The following is a 24,062-nucleotide window of genomic DNA, read 5'->3' as shown; positions in this document are numbered from 1 at the left end:
TTAACTTTTTGCAGAATCAACATGTGTTTTCCAAGTAGCTCAAGGGTCTTGGGTAAAGAGATAATAAATCTCATTTTACAGAGAAAAATAACAACTCAGTTGCATCAGTCAGACTAGCAAGTGACAAGTCACTGTGACCGAGCTCTGCTGTGATTTGGACACTTGGAGGAAGCACTGAAGAGAGTTCTTGATGCTTAGATGCCCCGCTCCAAGATTTGTCCCTGATCCAAGAGCCCTGGTAAGATCACTTTCAAGATGCCTAGTGTGGGGGAAGCCATTGGCAGCCAACAGAAAACCATAAAAGGCTGTGAAATTGATGGCTTTCAAAAGGTGGGAATGTCTGTAAAAATCAATGACGCCAAAAGAAGAGAAGAGCCGAATTGTTAGAGGAAAGATAAAATGCAGTGTGTTTCTCAGTAAGAAAAGTAACAAAGATGGAAGGGCCTGTTCCTCAGTATTAGTTACTTAGCATTCAGTGGTAGACTATGAGAACCAGTTCTGGGACAACATGTTGCGGCTTCATTTCCAGGAAAGTAGAAGCAAAAGTGGGCCATAACATCTTTGCTTCACAGATAAAAATATAGCTGAACAGGGCAAAACACAGCCCCAACTTCTGTGAATCTCCCCGTCCCAATACACTCTAAATCTGAGGTGACTAAACCTGAGCCAAGGGTCTGGCCCAGCCAAGGACCTCACTGATTTTGCTGGAGGTGGCAAAAATGAAAAAATAAAGTAGATGGTGGGCAGAGAAAGCCCAGAGGCCAGATGGGGAACATCTCCCTCATCAGTTGAGTAGGGAGACGGGATTGCTGCCAGAGCAGCTGAAGGTGGAGGGCTGGGGGGGAGAGAGAGAGAGAGTTGTGAGTAGGTGTAAGTATAATGATTTAATTGACTCTGAAATTGAGAATTTCTGAATGTATCTTGCTAACACTGGCTGCATCTCTGAGCTCTAACTAGTTGATAATGAACTGAGGGTTTAACTTTGATGAAGGCATTCAATTGCAAATTCGCCATCTTGGAAGAGTTTTTCTTTGTTTCCAAGCTCCGTGGGAGAAGGAAGTGTAACAGGAGCTTAGGCTAATGGAACCTATGTGTGTGAGAGAGAGCTATGTTTGTCAGCTCTGGTTATAAGTTATTTTATTTCTAAGAAGATGAACCTATGCCTTGGACGGGCATATGTCTTATGGTATTATGTAGATGTATCTTCCATGTTTTTTGTACCTGTTTTGAAGAAGTTCTGGTTAGTAAAGCTTTGAACAATATTTGTGGGTCTGGACAATGTTTTGTTCCAAAAGGAGTCAGGTTTTTATGCATCCAGTTGCTTCAAGCTGTGCAATATTAATATCTGCAATAAGGTGACCACACCAAATGTCGCCCCTGAACCACCAGAGGGCTGTCCAATGATGAATGTGGCACTCAGGCCAAAAAAGGTAACCCACCAGCTCTAAATAGCAAAGGGGATCAGGATTGGGACCATGGCATATTGGCAGTGGATTAATCCCACCATAGTCAAGACAACTCCCACTGGTATAATGTTAACTGTTGGAGATGTGAGGTACTTTCCCTGGTCCTTGGCCCCACTAGGCCTTGGTTCACACTAGGTTTAAAGTCCCAGGTGTCTTCATGGCTTTTCTGAACTCCAGATTCCAGTTCAGAACTTGGAAGCAATTGTGGATAAGCATTAAGATGTACACATTTAATATGCAATCAAACAAATGAATAAGACGCTATGCTGGAACTGATCTCAAGTTTTCACAGTGTGAAACAGAACTGAGTCTTAAGTAAAACTTTCATTGAGATTTGAATGTCTGAATGAATTGAATTGCTTGGTTGTAAACTTGAAAAACCAGTAGTGATGTATGGAAGTGAGAGCTGGACCATAAAGAAGGCTGATCACCGAAGAATGGATGCTTTTGAATTATGGTGCTGGAGGAGACTCTTGAGAGTCCCATGGACTGCAAGAAGATCAAACCTCTCCATTCTGAAGGAAATCAGCCCTGAGTGCTCACTGGAAGGACAGATCCTGAAGCTGAGGCTCCAATACTTTGGCCACCTCATGAGAAGAGAAGACTCCCTGGAAAAGATCCTGATGTTGGGAAAGACTGAGGACAGAAGGAGAAGGGCAGAGGACAAGATGGTTGGATAGTGTTCTCGAAGCTACTAATATGAGTTTGACCAAACTGCGGAAGGCAGTGGAAGACAGGAGTGCCTGGCGTGCTCTGGTCCATGGGGTCATGAAGAGTCGGACACGGCTAAACGACTAAACAACAACAACAAAACTGGAAAAATAATTAACAATTCACGGCCTCCAAAAACGTCAGCTATAAACAGTTGGATTCAAGGGGAAATGTTCTTGGAGGAGAGAATCTGGCTTCTCATGTCACTTGCAGAGAAATAATTAAAGGACCTGGGTAGGCACTTTCAACGCTCTCAGTTGCAGGAGTGTAAATGAATTGGGGTTCTGCAGTTCACCCCATCCATCCAATGGGCCAGATCCTTACCATGAACTGCTTCGTGGGCCAAATTTGATAAAAGGGAAGGGCCACTCACCTGTCAAAATACCTGTTACTCAAAACTTAAAGGGGAACAGGGAGGAGGCTTGTAATTTTTTTTTTATTACAAAAGACCAATGAATCTACTGGTCTGGAAAACCAGTGAAAGTAATTTCTTTTTAATCTTACCAAGCTATTTTTGGATAGATGGGGTAAAAACCTATTTCGCCCAAATTGTATAGCCATAGTTTTGGTTGTTGTTGTTTTTTAATCAATGTGTTTTTCTTAAACTATTTCTCCTTCCAGTTGTTCTGGAATGAGATACAAAAGCTTTAAAAAGCCAGTAAAAATAAGGAGAAAGAGAACTATACAATGGGGTGGAAGAACTGGGAAGCTTCAGATCAGTAGTTGCCCCCCGCCCCATGGTCTACAGGGGGAAAAAAAGTCCATAAAATTCTTGGTCTTGTTGCAGAAACTTAGAACAACGCTAGAAAGAGGTCAGTTAGATCACGAATGCTTTTTCTAAATTGTACTTCTCATCTCCAGTTTGGGTGACAATCAGAACCAAGGTGGGTAACCTCCTGTAGTTTCATTAAAAATAGTGCTACATTTTTACTTGCAACTTTTCAGAGATGGATAAAGCAGCATTGATCCTGCAGGTAAGATTTCAAGCACTTTACAACTCATCAACAGGGGTTGTTCTGTTTTGTGCTCCAAAAGAAATCCATTGAATCCTATGCATTTAAAACACATGCCTTGGAACCAAAATTCAACCAATTAATGAACATAAAATGCAACAAGATTAACAGTGGGTGAATGGGATAGTGCTACAGCCTATAACTTCATGTCCATTTATGAATGTTTGAACATGGGTAAGATGCTCTGTGAAAACCTTTTTAGACTCATCAAAGAGGAAGGGAAGTAAGTTTCCTTGTTTTGCAGCGTGCTTTCTCTGACACCTTGAACAGGAAAAATATAAAAACATTTCATTGGGCAGGCAATGCAATCTTGTGTTCTCTCTGTCAGTCAACCTTAGTTTCTAGTTTGCTCCTGGACACAGATTCTTACTCTGAGGCAAGAGTCACCCTTAAATCCCAGCTCTTGGCTTACTTCAGTGGCAGACGTTTCGAAGGAAGGTGTCCAATTCCTTATTTACCTGATTTCCAGATGGATTTACGGTCTCCTGGGATGAGGCTCGGCTCCTGCGTTTTGTGTGGTGGGGCTGATAGACAAGGGTCTTCTGGGCTCCCTCCATGTCTTCCTCAGAAGTGTCCAGATCAGCTGAGTACTGGGATGGATGCTGCTCATTCCAGGGATTGCCTTTGGGAACAGAACAAGGCTGGGATTCAGAGGAATAGACTCAAAACTCAAATCTTGTGTTTCAGGGCAATCTGAGCGAGATTACTAATTTCTGAAACTTTCTGGAAGAAGTTTCAATTTATTCACTTTGGCCTTAGATATGTTTACAAAAACAGGGGACAAAATAATAATAATAATAATAATAATAATAATAATAATAATAATAATAATTAATAATAATAATAATAATAATAATAATAATAATTTATTTATACCCCAGCCATCTGGCTGGGTTTTCCCAGCCTCTCTGGGCGGCTCCCAACAGAATTAAAAGCACAATAAAACATCAGACATTAAAAACTTCCCTAAACAAATCAAAAGCTGGAAGCAAATTAATTGCAAGGAATAGAATATTTCTATAGCCAGGTGCTTGTTGTTTGCCAGTTTTCAATCCAGAAAAATCAAAATATGTGAAAAGTGTGGCCATTATTTCAGGGGCAAACTAGATGAAAGAGATATGTGATCAGATTATCTATTTCTTGAAAAGTTTACAAGAGTGAGGGGCGGCTTAACCCTGTCCCTGTGCTTTCCCCACCTTCTTTGACAATTTGACCTATTAAGAGAAAGTTATATGTACCCCAAAGTTTTATCTCGTGGAGCAAAAAGCCACTTTGGGGATTGGGAGGGAGGGGATTGTTTATTGGGGAAACAGTGCTTAGATAAACCCTGCTATGCTGTGAAGCACGCAGTCCACCCACTGGGCAATAACTCCTCTCCATTCATTGCTCCTCAATGCCCCATGCTAAGAGGCAGGAGACCAGGCTCACAGAAATTCCTGCTGCCCTCAATGGCCTATGCAAAACTCTCCAAACACATCACACTCTAGGGGACCCTTCTCAAGTTTGCTTAGATCCTCTGCAACTACAAGGGGAAGGCTCTTGTCACCAGTTCTGGAGTTTTGTCCCCGTATTTTCCACAGTAGCTCAGCCCTGGTTTGTTGCCGGCCTTTGAACTCTGAGCAGCATTACCTAACCAACAAATGAGGAACACACTGAGCAGCATTTGAGAGGCTGCAGGTGTCTAATCTCTGCTCCATGCACTTTTCCGTTTTGTTACCTTGTTAAGAGAAACCACATTAGGGATAATTTAGTTTCCAATAATCACATTTTCCAGATATTTATAGTAACTGTAAAGCACTGAACCCTGTGGCACAACAAAACCTTCTGAGAGTAACTGGACTAGGATCCATTTCCATAGACATTTTTACTTAAAATGCAAACCTCTGATGGGCAATGTGAGCCTAGGAAGAAGAGATATCTTTGTCCTGCTACATGGCGTTCTGCACCTTGCCAAAAGGCGTAAATCAACGTGCCATCCCCAAGTGCCAAGAAAGAAGGTCTTCCATCTGCCAGAACTGTAGGCTGTTGGCGATGGCTTGGGCTTATGCTTTTGGAGGGTCTGTGCGATGAATTCATTCCAATTGCCCTTTTGGAAATGCACTCCAGATCAAGAGCTTATTGTGTGGGCCAACTTGTCTTGTCTGTACCATTTAAGACTGGAAGACTGATTTGAATGCACTGCCACATTGGGGGGGGGGGCATGTACAGTTTATAGACCTGCAACAATTGCTGGTGTGGCAGCCTCAAAGTTCTAGCCAGCCTTGAACCATGAGGGAGAGGGAGAGGGGGGTTTCAGGAGGGGCGGGGAGGACTTGGGGTCTCTTCCAACTGGGCTTGGGGTCAGGCTTGGAGCTGGTTTGCTAGCATTCACCATTTCAGCCGGGGGGGGGGAGTTCCAGAGAGTGGGAAAGGGAAATGCAGGAACTGGAGTTCTTTCACCTCACAGCTCCCATCCCCACAATCCTAATCCCCCTCCAGGATACAGTCATACCTCTTGTTACGTTTGCTTCAAGTTAAATCTTTTCAGGTTGCATCCTGTGGCAATGCGGAAGTAACGGAACGGGTTACTTCCGGGTTTTGCCGCTCGCGCATGCGCAGATGCTCAAAATGACGTCACGCGCATGCGCAGAAGCGGCGAATCGCGACCTGCGCAGACGCGGGTTGTGTTCTGCTCAGGTTGCGAATGGGCCTCTGGAACGGATCCCGTCCGCAACCAGAGGTACCACTGTACTTAGCATATAAACTATCAGGGGCTTACCAATTCCCCTACAATTTATACTCCAAGTATCACTCCGTCTGTCATTGCTTCCTCTCCCCTCTGCAAAACAAAATACTACTCAACATTACATACATGCCAGGAAACTGGGAGGAGAAGGAGAAGGAGAAGGAGAAGAAGAAGGAGAAGGAGAAGGAGAAGGAGAAGGAGAAGGAGAAGGAGAAGGAGAAGGAGAAGGAGAAGGAGAAGGAGAAGAATAGTTTGGATTTGATATCCCACTTTATCACTACCCAAAGGAGTCTCAAAGCGGCTAACATTCTCCTTTCCCTTCCTCCCCCACAACAAACACTCTGTGAGGTGAGTGGGGCTGAGAGACTTCAGAGAAGCGTGACTAGCCCAAGGTCACCCAGCAGCTGAATGTGGAGGAGCGGGGAAGCGAACCAGGTTCTCCAGATTACGAGTCCACTGCTCTTAACCACGACACCACACTGGTTCACAGATCCTTCTTAGGATGGGCTTGGTGGTTTGCTTCTTCTTCTTCTTCTTACATTATTTTAAATTTATTATTAACATTTTAATTTAGGGAGAAGTGCTCCCCTAAGTGTTTGGGTGCCAAACCCTTATTTTTGGGAGGTCCCATTTCACTTGCAGACTGACAGGCCCTTAACCAGCCACTTTTGCTATTAGGAGGAATGATGTGAATTAAACAGCTCCTGTGCATTGGAAACATGATGCACGCTACCCGAAAGGAAGCTGCTCTTGTCCTATCAGTTTAGGAATTTTTTTTCATGAAGGGAATATTTCATCATGTAGTTCCCCACAGTCTGAAGTACGGAAAGCACAGGGGCAGTTTTGGTCTCAAGATCTACCCACACTGGAGGAATGGCAGATGAAAATGATGGACTATATGGAATTGGCGGAAATGACTGGCAGAATCCGAGACCAGGGAGAAGAGTCGGTGGAAGAAGATTGGAATAAATTTAAAGACTACTTACAGAAATATTGTAAAATTAATGAATGTTAGAATGATGACGGATTGAAGTTAAGTGGTTTCTAGCGGTAATGGTATAAAAAAATATGGAAAAATTGGTTTTTAATATGTAAAAATTTAAGGTTATAATTTATCAAGATTAAAGATCAGGATTAAAAAGGAGGGAAAGGAATTGCTGGATTAACATATTGAATTGGAATACAAAAGAGGGAGGTATGAGGAGGTCCAGGAAACAAGTAAATGTAAAAGAAGTGATGAAAAGATGGAATTGTTTTTAACTGCTTTTTTTTGTATTTTGTATTTTTTCTTTATATTGTTAATTTTCTTATTAATGTGATTTTTTTTCTTTTGAAATTTTAATAAATATTATTTTTTTTTAGAAAAAGTTTTGGTCTGGGCTGCGTGGCTTGTCCTTTATCCTGGGGGCCACCAACTTATCCCAGGCCTTGTGGCCCTGGCACCTCCCTCTTCTTCGGCAAGCTCAGTGGCTGCTAGCACAGGGGAGGAATGGTTCACAGTAACAGTATAACCATTTCAAAATGCAATTTTAAAAAGATTTTAAATTTTTATTTTTAAAAAAATCAAAAAACGAAGACCCCCTCCCCAGTGTAAACACACAAATAATACAAATTTGTTTCTCTCACTCTGATAATTTCAAGTAATATCTGAAGTGTCTTCAGAAAGAGGCTTTAGTGAAACGTCTTTCCTTTTTATTTTAATATATTGATTATATATAATATTGGCAGGGTGGAGGTTATTTTGTTTTTTCCACCATTTTGGCAGGGTGGCACTGAGGGTTTGCTGTTGCTAAGCATCATTACAGAAATCATGTTTGATTCTTGGAGAACTATGTTCTTCCTGGTCTTTATGTAAATGAGAATAAATCATAACTATAGCAATGATCTGAAAATTCAAAAGAAGTTCACAGAGTCCATTGCAAGAGGGCTCATTTTTAATAACGTATTAGTGTGGTATTCGTTACACTTTGGCAGGAAGGATTTGGCAAGAAAGATCCATGTTGTTCTGCAACCATTTCCTAGGGATGAGATTCCTGGTCATCCTCTGTATCCTCTGAGATACGTGATTTTTGCATGTAAATTAGATTCACACTAAAAGACAGAAATCTACAAAAGGCTGTACATTTAATATTTTAGCTCTTCTTAAAATAAACAGTGCTGAGAAGGCATTTTCTCAGGTGTTTGGCTACAGGAGAACCTACCAGCCTTGGGAGTTCTCTCGAGGCTTTTAGGCTGTGAGTTGACGGTCAGCCGAACTTCGGTGCTGAACTCCTGTTCAGGGGCCGGCAGGTGCTGCCCCTGCTCCTGCAGGAGGTGGTGGAACGTTGCCGCCAGGTCAGCTTCGGCAATCATTGATTCCCTCTGGGAGGGGTCTTCCTTGGCACCGGGAAATCCTGCAAAGCTCTAAGAAGAAACAGTGCCCATCAGCGTCGACAAGGAGGCAGTTTGATCTCTCATTGACAGGTAAGTGTCTGGAGGAGGGGCACTTCCTCAGTGTTGGTTATATATGTGGTGAATTGATACCACACCTGATCAAAATGATCTTTTTTTGCATGCACTGCCCCCCAAATCACGATAGTGAGTGGGAAACTCTGAGAGGGCTTGCAGAGGAGGAGGAGGAGGTTTCCAATGTGCAGCCACAGTCAGTCTGGTAGCTGCCAAGAGGAAAAATAGTAATTCCCATTTCATGTCTCAAAGTTAAAGGTAAAGGTAAAGGGACCCCTGACCATTAGGTCGAGTCGTGGTCAACTCTGGGGTTGCGGCACTCATCTCACTTTACTGGCCGAGGGAGCCGGCATACAGTCATATGGCCAGCATGACTAAGCCGCTTCTGGCGAACCAGAGCAGCGCACAGAAACGCTGTTTACCGTCCCGCCGGAGTGGTACCTATTTATCTACTTGCACTTTGACGTGCTTTCGAACTGCTAGGTTGGCAGGAGCAATGGGAGCTCACCCCGTTGCGGGGATTTGAACCACCGACCTTCTGATCGGCAAGTCCTAGGCTCTGTGGTTTAACCCACAGCGTCACCCGCATCCCACTCAAAGTTGGGTGGCTGTTAAATGCATGAACAGTCTACACTGAAGTGTTGTGCTTGAGTTAACATAAGGAGATCGTAAACACTTACCAAAAGCATGAATAGGACTGTATGAAGCTTTCTATGTAATACCTGCTGTTTTACTGTCGTTGTGTTTCAAATAATTCCCCATGGGAAAAAATTAAACTCATATATATGTTTGTGTGAGGGAAGTGATAATCTGTGGTGCTCCATCACTGAAGGCTGAGTCACATTTGCAACTCACTGCTTGATGCTACAGTCAGAAAGTGACAACAAACAAAAGCCTCCTGACATCTGAATCTGCTCTCTCACTTTCTAGCCTATTTCCAACTTGTAGCTTTCACTAATACATTTCACAGGGCAGACGAAAATGCTTATACGACAAGCTGGACTAGCAAAGGTCAAGAAAATGAGAAGAATGAGGGAGGGGAGCAATTCTGAGGTGCCAAGGATGATGCAAGCGAGCAGGAAGGCGTGCACACCACCGTAATACCTGAAGACCTTCATTCCCAGGAGAGAGTTGCGCAGACTGCCGGCGAGATTGAGAAGAATATTCCGAGTCCATTTCAAAATCAAAGGGATGGACAGACAGCAGGCGCTTGGTCTTGCGCATCTTAGAAAGCACAGAGAGTTTAAGAAACCAGATTCCATTGTAAATACAGTTGATAGTGAAATATTTTCACAGGTCTCTTGGAAAGGTTAGTAACCATCTTGCTACTTTCCACGCAGTGCTCTGCAGGGGATTTTCCTCCTAGTTCTATGCCAGAGTTCAAGTCCAGCCCTGCTGTTCTCTCCTATGGGACGCTTTTCAGGTCAATAAGGAACAGGGGCAGCTGAAGGCTATTCCCTATAGATTTATATAGAAAACATGCAAAAACTCCTTTGAAAACAATTTACTTCTCCCAAAAGGGCAGAAATAAGTTCAGACAAAAACATTCAGATCCAGGATTCTGCACTCTGAATTTGGAATTTATTCAGATGTTGATTTCCTTATACATATATTGAAATGCCAAAGCTGAAGTTAAAGATCTGAATTTGAGGATTTAACATTTCAGTGAGAATTTTTTCCTAACCTAAATAACAATCCTTGCTAAAAAAAATCATTTATATGGGTGAGGCTATCCTACTGGGTCCATGACTCAAGATCATTCAACTTTTATTGGCTAACAGTCGGTCATTCATTAATATACTTCAACAGCTTTTGCACACTCCATACAAATGATTATAGAAGGGCAAAATGGTGGGTTTCCTTTTTTTTTACATTTTCAGTGGATGCAGAGGTATAATTTAGATTCTTCCTAGAGACTGTGAGCACAGAAATGAGAGAACATCACCCAGAAGCCAGCTTGAGGCATGAGGGCTCCAATAAATGACTCCACAGGAAATAAGATTTATATCAGAAATCAAAAGCAGAAAGATCGCCTTTTCCCAGAGAAAAAGGAGTAATATCTTCATTCAAGAAGGCCCAGCGTGATATATAAACGAGTTCTCAGTGCTAACATGGAAGAAAGTCCATTCCCAGGTGCCCTTACCCTTGCATAGCACTCTGCTTCTCCACCATCGATAGCATCTTCTGCCTCTCCCTCCTCACTGTCCTCATTCCCGCTGTAGAAGTGGCAGTCACCTGGGCAGCAAAGAGATGGGCCCTCAGGTCGGTCAAATCAGGCATGTGAGGTGCACTCAGGAAGTGGCTGTAGCTTAGCAGGAGAATGCATGCTTTACATTCAGAATGTGTCAGCCATCTCCACTAGGAAGGGTATTAGCAGGAAAGACACAGGAATATAGGAAATTGCCTTATACAGAGTCAGACCATTGGTCCAGCCATGGCAGCAGCTCAACATTTGAGAAGGCCTCTCTGCCAGTCCAGGAGCTGCTTGGCCCTGAACCTGGGATTATCTGCATGCAAAGCAAATGCACTTACAGCTGAGCTATGGCTCTCCTCCAAAGATGAGGGAAAGCTTCTGAGATTTTGGGAAAGGGTTGCATATTGAAGGAGGCACCAGTGGTCTGACTCAGCCTAAGACCACCTTATCCTCATTTCTGATCATTGCTATTATAGATTTTCTGAATGCACAGCATTTGTTTCAGTCCTAGGCATTTCACTCAGAAGTAAGTTCAATGGAGCTCACTTCCAAGTACCGTATTTTTCGCTCCATAAGACGCACTTTTTTCTTCCTAAAAAGTAAGGGGAAATGTCTGTGCGTCTTATGGAGCGAATGCATGGTCCCTGGAGCCAAATTGCCCAGGGGCAAAAAGCAGATCATGCACTTTTCTTTTCTTTTCTTTTCTGAAAGAGGGAAGTGGGTGTTGAAACAAAGCTGCTGATCGTTTGCCAATCGGGGAGAGAGATAAGGGATGCTAGAGATAAAGGAGGCTGCCTGGGAGGGGGGAGCAAACTTGCAAAGGGGGAAAACAGGAAGACTAAAGCAATAAAGAGAGAAATTAGAAGAAAAGGAGGAGCAAAAAACTGCTCCAGCTAAGGAAAAGACACTAAGGCAAACAAGAGGGAAGGGAGTGATGAAAGGAAACAGCTGATCGGTGGGAACGGAAGAGAGATAAGGGATGCTAGCGGAGGCTGCCTGGGAGGGGGGAGGTAAAAGCCCATGGATCCTCAGGATTTTTACATCGGGTCACCCCAAATTCACCATCAGATCACATAGCATGTCCATGGCTACAGCCTGCACCAAAAAAATATCACGCACTCACTGTTTCCTGGGGCTGCAATGGTGCAAAAATGTGGTTACAAAGCACGGATCCACATGGATCCTCAGGATTTTTGCATTGGGTCACCCCGAATTCACCATCAGATCACATGTCTGTGGCCACAGCATGAACCACAAAAATCATACATCCACTGTTTTGTTCAGAATATTTTTTTCTTGTTTTCCTCCTCTAAAAACTAGGTGCATCTTATGGAGCGAAAAATACGGTAAGTGGCTCAGATTGTGGCTTGAATGTTTGCTGTTCCCATGTTATGGGGATGCCAAAGCCAGTTTAGTCCCCTTCCTCTGTCCTTGACAGACCATAGCTCCGGGGCAGAATATCTGTTTTGCCTGCAGTAGGTTCCAGGTTCAATCCTGACATCTCTTGGTGGGGCAGGGTGTATAGGTTTGCTTGTTTGTTTTAAGCCACTTACTGTTGATGTCTGGCAAGCTATAAACTCTGTCATGAAGACCTAGAATAAGAGGAAAATGCAACATAAATACTTTTAAAACATATTTTGCAGTAAGTCTGATGTAGGACTGAATAATTATCCCTTTGAGCATGTATGTACAACTGGTAAAGACAATTAAAAATAGCATCTATTATCAGCCTGGAGCCCCAGTTTAGACTGAAAACCAACAAGCTTGTGGTCACATGCAAGTTAGTTCCTGAAAAAATGCTGTATTGGCTTTGAGAGCAGCTACCTTTTGTAGGGATAATTCAAGTTTAGGTCGGCAATTCCTGTTAGGAAACAGTTACTTGTGCCTGATTTCCACTTAAATCAACATCCACTGACACATGTAATATGTATACAGGGTAGATATATTTATATCTCTGTAGGCTTTTCCTATAACCCGGTCTGCTAGCAAACACTTACAAAGATGTGGTGGAATAATAACTGGGGTCACCACAGTGCCAAAATGTGGAACATGAGAAAGGCATCTCCCCATCGTACAACAGCATGGGGTTCCCCTGGTCCTGGGTTGATGCTATGGCCCCAGGACATCAGCATCAGGCTAGAAATGCAGCCCATGCCAAAACAGCGTGGAGAACTGAGGGTGGTAATTTCAGCCCTGCATGAAGCCATTTGTATGAGTACAATATAATGCACCTGATATGTTACAACCAACTTTTGCAGCAGACCCATAACCAAGGGGCAACAGAGCAGCGTGGATTTCCCTGGTTTGCTTTGCAGAGGATTCTGCTGCCACTCTGTCAGCATGCCAGAATCAGAGGGTGCTCTGTTAACCATATTGATCTCTGCTTATTAATGATCCCAAACCCCAGATATCATCAGTCAAATGAAGGAGGATCTAATGTAAATGACCCCATCCGTGGCATGATTTTGGTATGATTTTGTATAAAACTAATGTGCTGTCATTTTAAAAGTGAACAGGGATACAAATTTTCCCAAAGATCCCATGCTGAAAACAAGGAAGACCCATAGAAACACCTTCTTCCTTAATGAGCCAGAGGTTTCCAAATGTCACTTCTCATGGAGTGTGTTGTAAATGGCAGCTCGCCTTCACATGACAAACCTGCAAGACTGCCCAAGACTGCCATCTATTGGCCAGGTACAATTCAGCAAGTATGAGCAATAGAAACAAAATGCATTATGCAGACACATGCACACACTTTCAGGCCTGATAATGTGCATGTATTCCAAAGTTAAGTCCCAGTGATTAAGATGTGCTCCAAAGTTAAGAGTGCCTTCAGTTTCAGACATTAAACTCTTGCAGGTCTAAAGAGGGTGGGGGAATTAACAAGCATGAGAGAAAGAATCTGAGATTCTCCTAAACATATCATTATTGTTAAGTTTGTAGGTTTCCAGAATTATTGTTTTTTATATTACTTTCAATAATGCTGTTCATTATATATTCCATATTTTATTCTAATTTGCTTTAGAGTTCTTGGATAAGCAAGGAGTCTTCGTAAGTACATAGACAATAAACTTCCAGTGATGCATTTGGTAACACAAACTGTGAGGTCTTCATTACACAGTGGCTCCCAATGGGCTAGCCTACTGCATCAGTATTTGACAGATAGAAAAGGAAGATAGAGAGACAAATAGACAAAACAAGGCTTCATAGCCGGAAGCAAATGTTTCAGCCATTAGAAAGCTTTGGCCATATTAGAGAATGCTTCACTGGAATGAACCCTGGAGGTCAATGTGTCCCAGGAAAGCCAGCAGCAAGTCATTATGTTCCAGCTGCAGAGCAGATCTATTGGACTGGGTTCAAAGAATTCTAAGCAGAAGGAAAATAACCATTAGCAGTCTTCCACAAGGCTAAAAAGGTAGGACCTATAGCGATTCTGCTTAAGCAAGAGGCTGCACAAACTTCCACATGAGCAAAATAACGTATCGGGATCAGGTTTCACTTTTCTTGCACAAGACTTAAGGATGAAATGTCCAGCCTTAAAGATGCAACACTGGCTCACTGGCTCACTTAAGAAGGCAGGCCTGGAGGACAGTCAGGCAAAGAAAGCTTGTCCACACTTCTGCTTGTCCCACCGCTAAATCAGAACCAAAGTCAATTGGTTTTTTTGCAGATTGATGTTCTGATTCAACAGTGAGCTTTTCCTGGGGAAAGTGGTAGGACAAACCAAAAAAACCACTCAGACCTGTGCCTAGAAAGGAAGGGACAAGCAAAAGTGTGGATGAGCCCAGAGAGGCCTGTTTAGTCTGCATTTCTTCCATTGTCTCCCGAGACAGATGGATGCCAACAATAAGTGTGTTCTGAAATATCTCCCTCACAGCTGAGGGCCAAATGAGGCAAGGTGGCAAATATCTGTGGTCAGACCTCCCATTTCTTTAAATTTTGGCAAACTGCAGTTTCATCCAGGGTTGGGGCAATCTGGACCTGCATCACAGCAATGGGAATTAGTGGATCTCAACCCTTTGTCCGGTCCATTCCCCCAAGTAATTCAGTCCCTAAATTGCCATTTGCTCTGTGAGGAAAAACATGCATGTAATGGTTGCTGTGCCATTTACGTTTCCCAAAAAATGGTGAACAGCAGCTTCATGGGAGGTCATTTTATACTACACTCGCTGGCAGGTGATGGTACACATTCATTTCTTTGGTCCAATTGTTCCCACCCATTGTGACTTTTAGAAGCACTACAAAAACATGCAAAGACTGTTCACTTGAAAACTGCAGAGAGATGAGTGTATACACGACCTGACAACAATTGCTTGAAATAGTAGTAAAAGTAGAAGTAGTTGTTGTTACTACCATTATTTTGTTTCTATAATGTCTTATTTGGACATTTTGTTTTACTTGGCCTGCAAAATTAAAACAGATCTGGGCAATCACCAATTTTTGTGTTTTCACAGATGGCAGCTCGGCCAGTCTTATGCATCTTGTTCGCTGTGGGGAACCTGATACCTGCATAGCTCCTAAAGAGCCTCATTTGACTTTCTTCAACAGAGACCACCTTCAGATGCTCCAGGAAGATTTGCCATCGATCTCTCAATAGTTAATGTTAATGACACCCTTAAACACTAGATTGGTTGCTACCAGGAACTGTAACCAATGGTTCTGCCTTAAAAAATTGTTGCTGGATTAACTTTAAATCAACTGCAGTTAACTTCCAAGTGTGTGCCCCTAATTTTAGCATTAAGTGAAAGGGCAAACAGCTCATTGCAATTCACTTTTTCCAAACCGCTCACCAGTGGTGATTAATTTCTAAAAGCAAAGGTGCTGGGATTCAAGCCAGCTGAGAAACCACACTCTCTAACTTTGGAGCCACGTCACTCACTCCAAATGTGTGGGAACAGACTGTGGCTACTCAGATGTAATTATTGTGATTTGTGGTGACAGTTAATTTGGTACCCAGTTTAAACCACAGAGCCTCTTGGGCTTGCCGATCAGAAGGTCGGTGGTTCGAATCCCCGCGATGGGGTGAGCTCCCATTGCTCAGTCCCTGCTCCTGTCAACCTAGCAGTTCAAGAGCACGTTGACGTGCACGTAGATAAATAGGTACCGCTCCGACGGGAAGGTAAATGGCGTTTCCGTGCGCTGCTCTGGTTCGCCAGAAGCGGCTTAGTCATGCTGGCCACATGACCCGGAAGCTGTACGCCGGCTCCCTCAGCCAGTAAAGCGAGATGAGCGCCGCAACCCCAGAGTCATTTGCGACTGGACCTTTACCTTTACTACTCTGTGGAACCTTCAGAGTGCTGTATAGAAAGATACTGAGAGGACACCCCCCCGACCCCTGGCCATACCAAGCAAGGTAGGATTCATTTTCTGTCCATGCGTCATCCTTCCGTAGAGCGACCGCATCACCTTAGCACTTCCAAACCGCTTAAAACGAGATTTCACATGCTCATAATACCATTCCACAGATCCAGTCTTCACAATCCTGTCCAGTAGGAGAAAAAAAAGGATTATGTACACAGGTATGATCCCAAACCTTCAATCAATTAAAACACACCTGTTGACTTTAGTGCCGTTTTGACTGCACCACACAAACACAAAACACACAAAAAGGTAACATTTCCATTGCCATGGAGCCAGATTAGCCCTGGCCTCTCCATCCACAAATTGACTGCTCCCTGGCAGGAGCAGCTGTTCATGTCCAGGGGCTCCTCTTCAGTTGTCTGTGCTCAATGAGTGGCTGTTGGGGAACATGGCCGGCCCAGCCATGGATGCAGCCCAGCTCCTTATTCTAGGCACCAGTAGTGTCCTGCGTAGGTAACACAAGCCTGGGGATAAAACATTCTGAGGGAAGCAGGGAATTCCGCAACCAAGTTCATGGAATGAGAGAGAAAAAAGATTGGTGCTCGGCAACAACAGATTCTGCAAGTGCTCCACCTCCTTCCATGAACTTTTTCACTTGGGCAGCCTCCTTGTGCAACACGGCACGCTGGTCTTACAAGCGCCAAAGGCTTCCTACTATAGGAGTTCATGCTATAGGGTGATGTGAGGGACTGGGTGGGATCAGCAGGTGTTCTTCTGTGCTTCCCCTCACACCACTGTAATGGGGGAAAATACCCAAATATAAAGGCCTGTTGTGAAAACTAAAGAAAGCATCCTCAAGTCACATTGCTGGCAGATGAGTGCCTGAAGCTTGAGGGAATTGATGCTGGGGATTGAGCAAAGCAGAAGTGAAATGAATTGCTAAGAGAGCATCTTACGCGCTGGACTTTAACCTTAGAACAATCCCTGTCCCTAGGCCTAACTTATCCCGCAGGGCTAGGGGAAGAAGAGAGGTGTGTGCAGCTACCCTGAGCTGTCTAGGTAAAGGATGGGATAAAAATGAAACAATGACCATTTCATTTTGCCCGTTTTTGAAAACAGAAAAGTCAAACGACAACGCAGCACCTCCCTATTGCAACCACTCACCTGCCCAACCCTCCAACACCAGTTCAATCCTGTTCTGGATATACTGGAGTATTAAGTGGAACTTGAAGAAGGTTCACGCAAAGGAATAAAAAATGAAAATAAAATCATTTCGGGTGTTCTTTGTAGGGCTAGGTGGATAAACACTGAAACCTGTGAGAAATTCTAGTACCAGACAGAACCCAATCTCACATCTACTTTGGCCCACTACTATACAAACTGCAGCAACAGCAAGAATCTGTCCTACTTACCTGGATAAACGGCAAGGATCACACACCCAACCTTCCTCCTTTTTATTGTAGCTGCTACAATTTTTGCAGGTGTGTAAGTGGCAGTCTAAGCATTTGCGTTTGTTGTTCACCAGGAACTTGAAGGGCTGCAGGCAGTGAATGCAATGAGTTTCATTGAGGTGGGATTGACCGGACAGCAGCTCACGCTTTGTGCTTTCTTTTTCAATCTTGCCTTTCAGTTCCCTTTGAAAAAATGATAATAGAAGTATTTAGCATCTGAATACAGGAAGTAAGCTTTGAGCAAAAAGGCTTCAAGATCTAGCCAGAAGGCACAGAAGAGAAGTTGGATGATTCTGCCCTAAAAGCTGGTTCAGAACTCAACAGGAGAAAACGGTTTGTTCAGGCTCCAACAAATGTTTGTATTCAGTTAATACTTAGCACATTTCAGGGGTTCAGAACATTTCACATACTGTTTGAGTAATTCTTAACAACCAAACCCTCAGCAAGTTGATGGGTAAAGGACTAGTGAATTTGTGTCAGCGGTGGGATCTGAACTGGAAATCTCCTGGCTCTTCTACAATCCTCCAATTCTCACCAGTAACAAACCTGCACCTATCAAGGCTAGGACAACCTAGTATTTCCCTCTGGCCACTGAATGTATCTCTCTCACTGCTTCAGGGTGAGTGGTGAGCCGATGGCTTGGACTTTAAGAGAGCACTACATGGGGAGTTCTGAATCTGGGTGGTAAAACTCATGGAGAAAACTTCCCAATCTGCCTCTGCCTGATTTCATATATTTGGCTCCAGTGATGATTGTTTAGGAACAGAGAGTCCAGATTAGTGGCAAACCATTATGGAACTCTGTTGAAACCCACACCCAACGTTCAGCTTCATGACTCAGAAAAACGTTATGGGTTTCCATTAAATAAATATAGTGCAACATCATCACTGTCTACAGTATATTATCAAAGCACTCAAAGTACAAGCAGACATATGTCCTCTTAAGAAGGTTGGGAATCTGTCCTACATGACTGTTTTGGCTGCAATAATAGCAATAATAATTGTATGATTCAGAGTACAGTACTCAAAGTACGTCTCATATATTTCCTTGCTGTAATTGTAGCCCTGCAAAGGTGACCAGTATTATTATCCTGATATTAAAGAGGGATCCAATCAAACCCCCACCCTTTCTGCCCCACCCCCACAGCTCTTGGGGGGCATTTCCACCATCCCTTTCAGAAGGAATCCAAGGGCAGACCTCTCATTCCAATGGCTCCTGGGACATCCTCCAGGGGACCATTAAGATGGTACCTGCTCACAACAAGAAAATAATCTACAGTAGTACCTCGGGTTACAGACGCTTCAGGTTACAGACGCTTCATGTTACAGACTCTGCTAACTCAGAAATAGTACCTCAGGTTAAGAACTTTGCTTCAGGATGAGAACAGAAATCGTGCCCTGGCAGCGCGGCAGCAGTGGGAGGCCCCATTAGCTAAAGTGGTGCTTCAGGTTAAGAACAGTTTCAGGTTAAGAATGGAGCTCCGGAACGAATTAAGTTCTTAACCCGAGGTACCACTGTATAAAGAAGTTGCTTTGCAGTTTTGACACCCTTTCACTTTCCATAATTCTTTAAAAACCAAAGCTGTTAGTGACAATCCTACGAATGTCCGTCTCTTGCACGGTACTTCAACAGATTTTTTTCCTTCTTAGCTGAAAACAGAAATGCTTCAACCTGTCAGAAAGTGGCTGCATTGGGGCATCATGATAAACCAGGGTACAATCACAGGGGTGGGGGACCTTGCTCCATCCAAGGACCACATTCTCTTGTGGATGACCTTCTGGAGCACACATGCTAGTCAAAAGTGGGCGTGACCGGAGCCAAAAAGTGGCTGAGCAATGGATGTGCTCTTACCTTTGCATGGTATGATTCATTCCAACCATGCAAAAGTCGGGGTTTACAGACACTTGCACACCAGGGCAAACAAGAGGAATGGTCACAGTCCAAGGTCCCCTTAAGGATAAGCAAAAGCACTTGAGTGGGAGGAGCAGGCTCTAGGTGGGGTGGGGGTCCCAAGGGCTGGGCAGAGAGTCCTGGAGGGAGGCTGGATTCACCTGCAGGGCCTGATTTCCCCCAGTTCTGAGAAGGAGCTTGTTGGAGCCTCTGGTTGACGCACCTTCTCGCTCCCTTCCCCTCTGCTAGTGTAGCAATGTTGGGAAGCTTTCACTTTCACTTTTCATTATGGCAGGGATGGGAAACTGGATCTCACCTGACACCACATAGGATACCAGCTGTAGGCCGTGGGCATAGTTTGGGGTTTGGAGAAAACAGCCTTGCAAGCCAAAGTGGGACCTATGCTGATCTGTGGCTTGCTATGTCGGCCTAACCTGTGGCAAATCTCAACTGTGGTTTGTTTCAGAGAACTGTCAAGTTGGAAGGGACCTCGAGGGTCATGTAGTCCCCCTGCAATGCAGGAATCTCACCTAAAGCATCCATGACAGATGGCTGTCCAACCTCTGCTTAAAAACCTCCAAGGAAGGAGAGTCAAAAAGCTTTTACTATCAGAAAGGTTGAGAGTAGAACAGAACAACCCTGCTGCAAACTATGGGTTGTGAAGGTGGCTTGTTTCAACAAGCCATAGTTAAGCTCTGAATCCTGTTATTAATCTTAGCTAAAACTGCAGTTAATTTAAAATGGAAACTAAAGCTTTTGAACTTCTTCTTGCAGCCGTGCTAGAAGAGGAGACAGCAACAAGCCCAAGACTTCCACAGGCTGGTACGTGACACACTAAACTATGATTTGTTTATCATGACATCCACATGCAGCCAATGTGAAAGCAAAACCACTCTAGAAACTCTACTCCAAGCAGAACACCCTTGTGTGGTGTCTAAAAACCCCTTCTGGTGAGGTTCGAACCAAAGTGAATGCCTTTGTACTGGATTATAGCAGGACAGGGTCTGCCAGGCTGTGCGATAGGTTTCTGTTTGCTTTCAGAGCAACCAGAAATAGACACGGCACTCTGTTTGCCTTTGGGGCTACAAGTAAGAAGTGCAATGTTTGGTTAGTAGGATGGGCCCCTGGAGGCATGTAGGCAGGGCTGGAAATTTTTCACCTAGAGAGTAATTAGCAATGCTCTTGTGGTACATTAACTGACGCACACCTTTTTGAAATGTTTTCTCTTCCTATTTAAGGCTGTGTCTGGGAGTGTGACCAGCTACAGAAACCTCCAAAGAAACAGACAAAAAGATACTGATCTTAGCTAGGACTTGCAGAAAGCCAACTTTTCTGTATACATGAATGCTTAAGTGACGCATTAAGAAGACCTGACAGTTTGGGGTTCTGGTTTGGTCCACGAGATTAGCCCAGCCATTGAGCCTATGCCAGCACTGGGCATTTGCCTAGATGAGAAGACTCCAGGACAGGGGAGATGTGCAAGAGTTGTGACTCAAACCCAGGGTGCCACCCTCCTCACCTCTTCAGCTGGCAAAAGCAAGTGAGGCAGGGCCCAAGGATGCCCAGGCCAAAAGGGATGGAGGGCTTGAGGGCACCACCAGAGTACCCAAAGGCAGGCCAAGTTGTGTGGCAACAGCAGGTTGCATAAGACAGGGCAGAGGAGTACTAACAGGACAGCAGTTTTCTCACTTGTCACAATAGCAAAATGTCCAATAAGCATTTGAGAAAAGGTGGAAAGCCAGCCATGAAGTGCAGACAGAGCAAAGTATGCAAAGAACCTTCTCAACACAAAAATCTGCCTTTGCCAATGTGGTGCCCTCCAGATGTGCTGGCTGGAGCCGATGGGAGTGAGTCCCAAACTTCTGGAGAACATGAGGCTAGCAGATACTGACCCACACCACTGCGAAGCCAAACAGAACCACTTTTACATCCCACTGCATTGAATGGGAAACTTTGTTTTTATTCTGCCCTTCCCCTTAGCTGAGAGTGGTGTGCACAGTCCTCCCTCTCCATTTATTTATGTCTTCATGAATTTATGCGTTTATTGCACTTAAGTCCGGCCCCTTTTTTTCCAAGGAGCTCCAGGTGGGGTCCATAGTTCTCTTCCTCATTTAATCCCCACCACAACCCTGTGAGGTAGGTTGACGGATAGTGGCTGCCCCAGGGTCAGCCAGAGTCATTCTTCCTGGCCCAGTGGGGATCTGAACCGGGTCCAACACTCCAGCCCCTGGACCACACTGACCACACCCTCTACAGACAGGGCTGAGAGACGGTGCCCGGTCCAAAACCACCCCGCCAGCAAAAGGGCTAAGTGGGGATTTGAGCCTTGCTCACTCTGTGATTCCATACCCCACACCCACTCTCAGTTAAGCAGAAGATGTGATGAAGATGGGAGTGGCACTCGCTTTAGTGCTTAAGGGGCAGCCCTGTTGGTACTACTCAACACATCAAAGAGGGACGGCAAGGATGTGACAAACTCCCCGTCTTGGAAATTCCTATCCAGCCCTTCAATGAAGCAGGCCTTTTGTCGTCAGGGATACAAGAAGTGATGCTTATGTGTTGTGTATTTATAAACTTGGATTTTCCAAAAATGTAACAGATTTCCTTCCAAAAGTGTATTATTCATTCATTCATTTCTTTGGCCAAATTCATTTGGACCTACTCAGAACAGCAAGGTGTTGGGGGCAGACAGCTGGGTGTTGAGGCAATGAAGGGAACATTTTCTCCTACAAGAGCTAGTGGGTGGAAAAGCTACCACTGTTCATATCTGCTTATTCATAAACTCCAAGTAAATTTAACCTAGTGGTTTTAAATGAATCCATCATTTTTGTCATTGGAAAATGCCTCGTGCACATTATGCAGTCCCAAAAGCCAAGCTGAGTGGGATGAGAGCAGACACCTCTCATTCAAGTATGAAGCTGAGATGGGGCTCTACTTTGTACACCAAAATGAGAACAGATGAGAAGATCTGGGCCTCCACCTCACTCCCATGCAGACTCTGTTCTCCATTGTTTCAGGTACTTTTCTTCCTACACCAGAAGTGAGCTGAGCTGGGGGTGAAGAGTATTTGCATGGGCAAAGCATGGGGAGCTAGCAGCCGGGTTCAGCTCTCCTCACCTTCACATCCCTGGTGATGTAAAAAAATCACTCCTACCTCTTTAAGCCTAACATGTGGTAGACCCATGAATAAGCAGGCACGGCTGCTCCCTTCGTATCATATTTTTACATGAAGGTTTGGAACTAGTTTGCTGCCTCAAAAAAGTATACATACCTCAACGTCATTAGGACTCTGGAAACTGAGCAACAATGCCAAACAACCATGGTAAATAAATTCATCTTTGTTTTTGCATGGTAGAATATCAGCTATCTTATCAGCACTTCATTAATACAAGTGCTTTAAAAGCATTAATGGACCTGCTGTAAATGTTTTATCCCAACCATGTGTTCCAAACCTTGGCATTGTGTCAATTACAAATCGTAAGGGGCAGACTTTGGGGGAGCTGGTTTCAGAGTCAGTGGTCAGGAAAAACCAGAGATCAATCCTCATTACACTGAATCAAGCTCATCAACATGCAAGCCCAATTCTAGGTTCCAAAGCTGTTCTCTATTCTTTCACTGCTCCTGGAGTCAGATTTGCAATCTGAATATCTTTGTTTCCAGTTCTTGAACTTGGTAAGGAACAACTTTTACTAGACATACTTAGAGGCAAGCCAATTCACAGATTCCCATCCATGCAACCAGGTGTAGCCCTCTAATCACGGGGGGGGGGGGGGGCTGTAAAGCTTTGCAGCAGTTTTCCCAGTTCCCCAAACTACAAGAAGAGCAGTGATGTATCTGCACAAGTGATGGCTCATGCAAACTTATCCCCATGCAATTGCAGGAGGCATTGGCTGCCCACATGCAGGAGATCCCTTGGGAACTAAGTGGTTCATGAAACAATTCTAACCACCTAACTATCCACAGGCAACCATAGGCTCAGCCACTCTGCAGCCATTTTTGGGTACTGTGGCAATAGCAGAAATCCCCACATAGTGATAATACACATTTCAATCCCCATAGTACCTTTTCTCTGACTGGAGAGTATTAAACTGAGAATGAATGCATGAAATGTCCCTGAGTCTTTGCAGAATTAGGGTCAGAAAACTCTTAGCACTAGGGCTTAGCTGGACCATAAAGTTAGCATCAGCAAATTAGAACACAATTGGTAGGCTAAATTCCAAGGCATCGGGACCATGAGTAGCATAGCAAAGTAGAGGCTGCTGTAGGGATCAGATACAAACAACAGTGGAAGGTGAAAGAGACAAGAGACAAGTCCTACGTCAGAGTAAACTATAGTTACAAAGTATGACTTCATTTCCACCCCATTGAAGCACTATAGGGGAACAAGCATCACATTTGTTTCTCTCCAGACAAACCACAGGAGGAAGCCAATAACAAACCTTTACCTCCTCTCATGGCTTGTTTGGAGACAATCAAACCACAAACACTCGTCCGCATGCAATGCCAAGCTGGTGCTGTGAGGTTTCTTTCCGATCCTGTCAGCGAAGAGGGGAGTCGGGTTGGTGTGAGTTTAGCAACATACACCAACATGGTGCTCTTTCATGGTGAGCCTTTGCTCACTTGTATGTCCCTATGGCTTCCTGCAAGGTGCAAAACAATTAGCCACTAAAACCCTGAAAGTGATTACACAGTATTTGGGACCTCACTTCCCCCTACAAGCGTAAGCCTGATCACCATTAAAATGATCAACCCCCAAAAGCAGCGATAAGATGCTAAAAAATCTACAGAACCTGCTAGAAGGCACCCCAAACCATGGAGGCCACCTGACAACAAGGGGTGCAAGAGTACCCACAATCTATTAACATG

The 24,062-nt window shown here is 44.1% G+C and overlaps 1 protein-coding gene across 3 annotated transcripts in view; it reads right to left on the bottom strand.

Moving 5' to 3' along the window:
• The window catches only part of MLPH (melanophilin), an 82,431-nt gene that overhangs the window by 39,565 nt on the left and 18,804 nt on the right, over nucleotides 1–24,062 (bottom strand). For all 3 annotated transcript variants that reach the window (XM_081016916.1, XM_081016915.1, XM_081016917.1), the window contains exons 3-9: nucleotides 17,268–17,489; nucleotides 15,900–16,036; nucleotides 12,108–12,146; nucleotides 10,504–10,595; nucleotides 9,465–9,584; nucleotides 8,117–8,318; nucleotides 3,649–3,812 (exon numbers count right to left, since the gene is read on the bottom strand). In XM_081016916.1, the coding sequence (XP_080873042.1) occupies nucleotides 3,649–3,812; nucleotides 8,117–8,318; nucleotides 9,465–9,584; nucleotides 10,504–10,595; nucleotides 12,108–12,146; nucleotides 15,900–16,036; nucleotides 17,268–17,489 (976 nt within the window). The remainder of the gene's footprint in view (nucleotides 1–3,648; nucleotides 3,813–8,116; nucleotides 8,319–9,464; nucleotides 9,585–10,503; nucleotides 10,596–12,107; nucleotides 12,147–15,899; nucleotides 16,037–17,267; nucleotides 17,490–24,062) is intronic.

Source organism: Podarcis pityusensis (genome assembly GCF_964106645.2).
Source record: "Podarcis pityusensis genome assembly, chromosome: 1".
Classification (NCBI taxonomy): Eukaryota; Metazoa; Chordata; class Lepidosauria; order Squamata; family Lacertidae; genus Podarcis; species Podarcis pityusensis.
The sequence above is the reverse complement of the archived record's forward strand: the minus strand, read 5'-3'. Positions and strand labels throughout refer to the sequence as shown.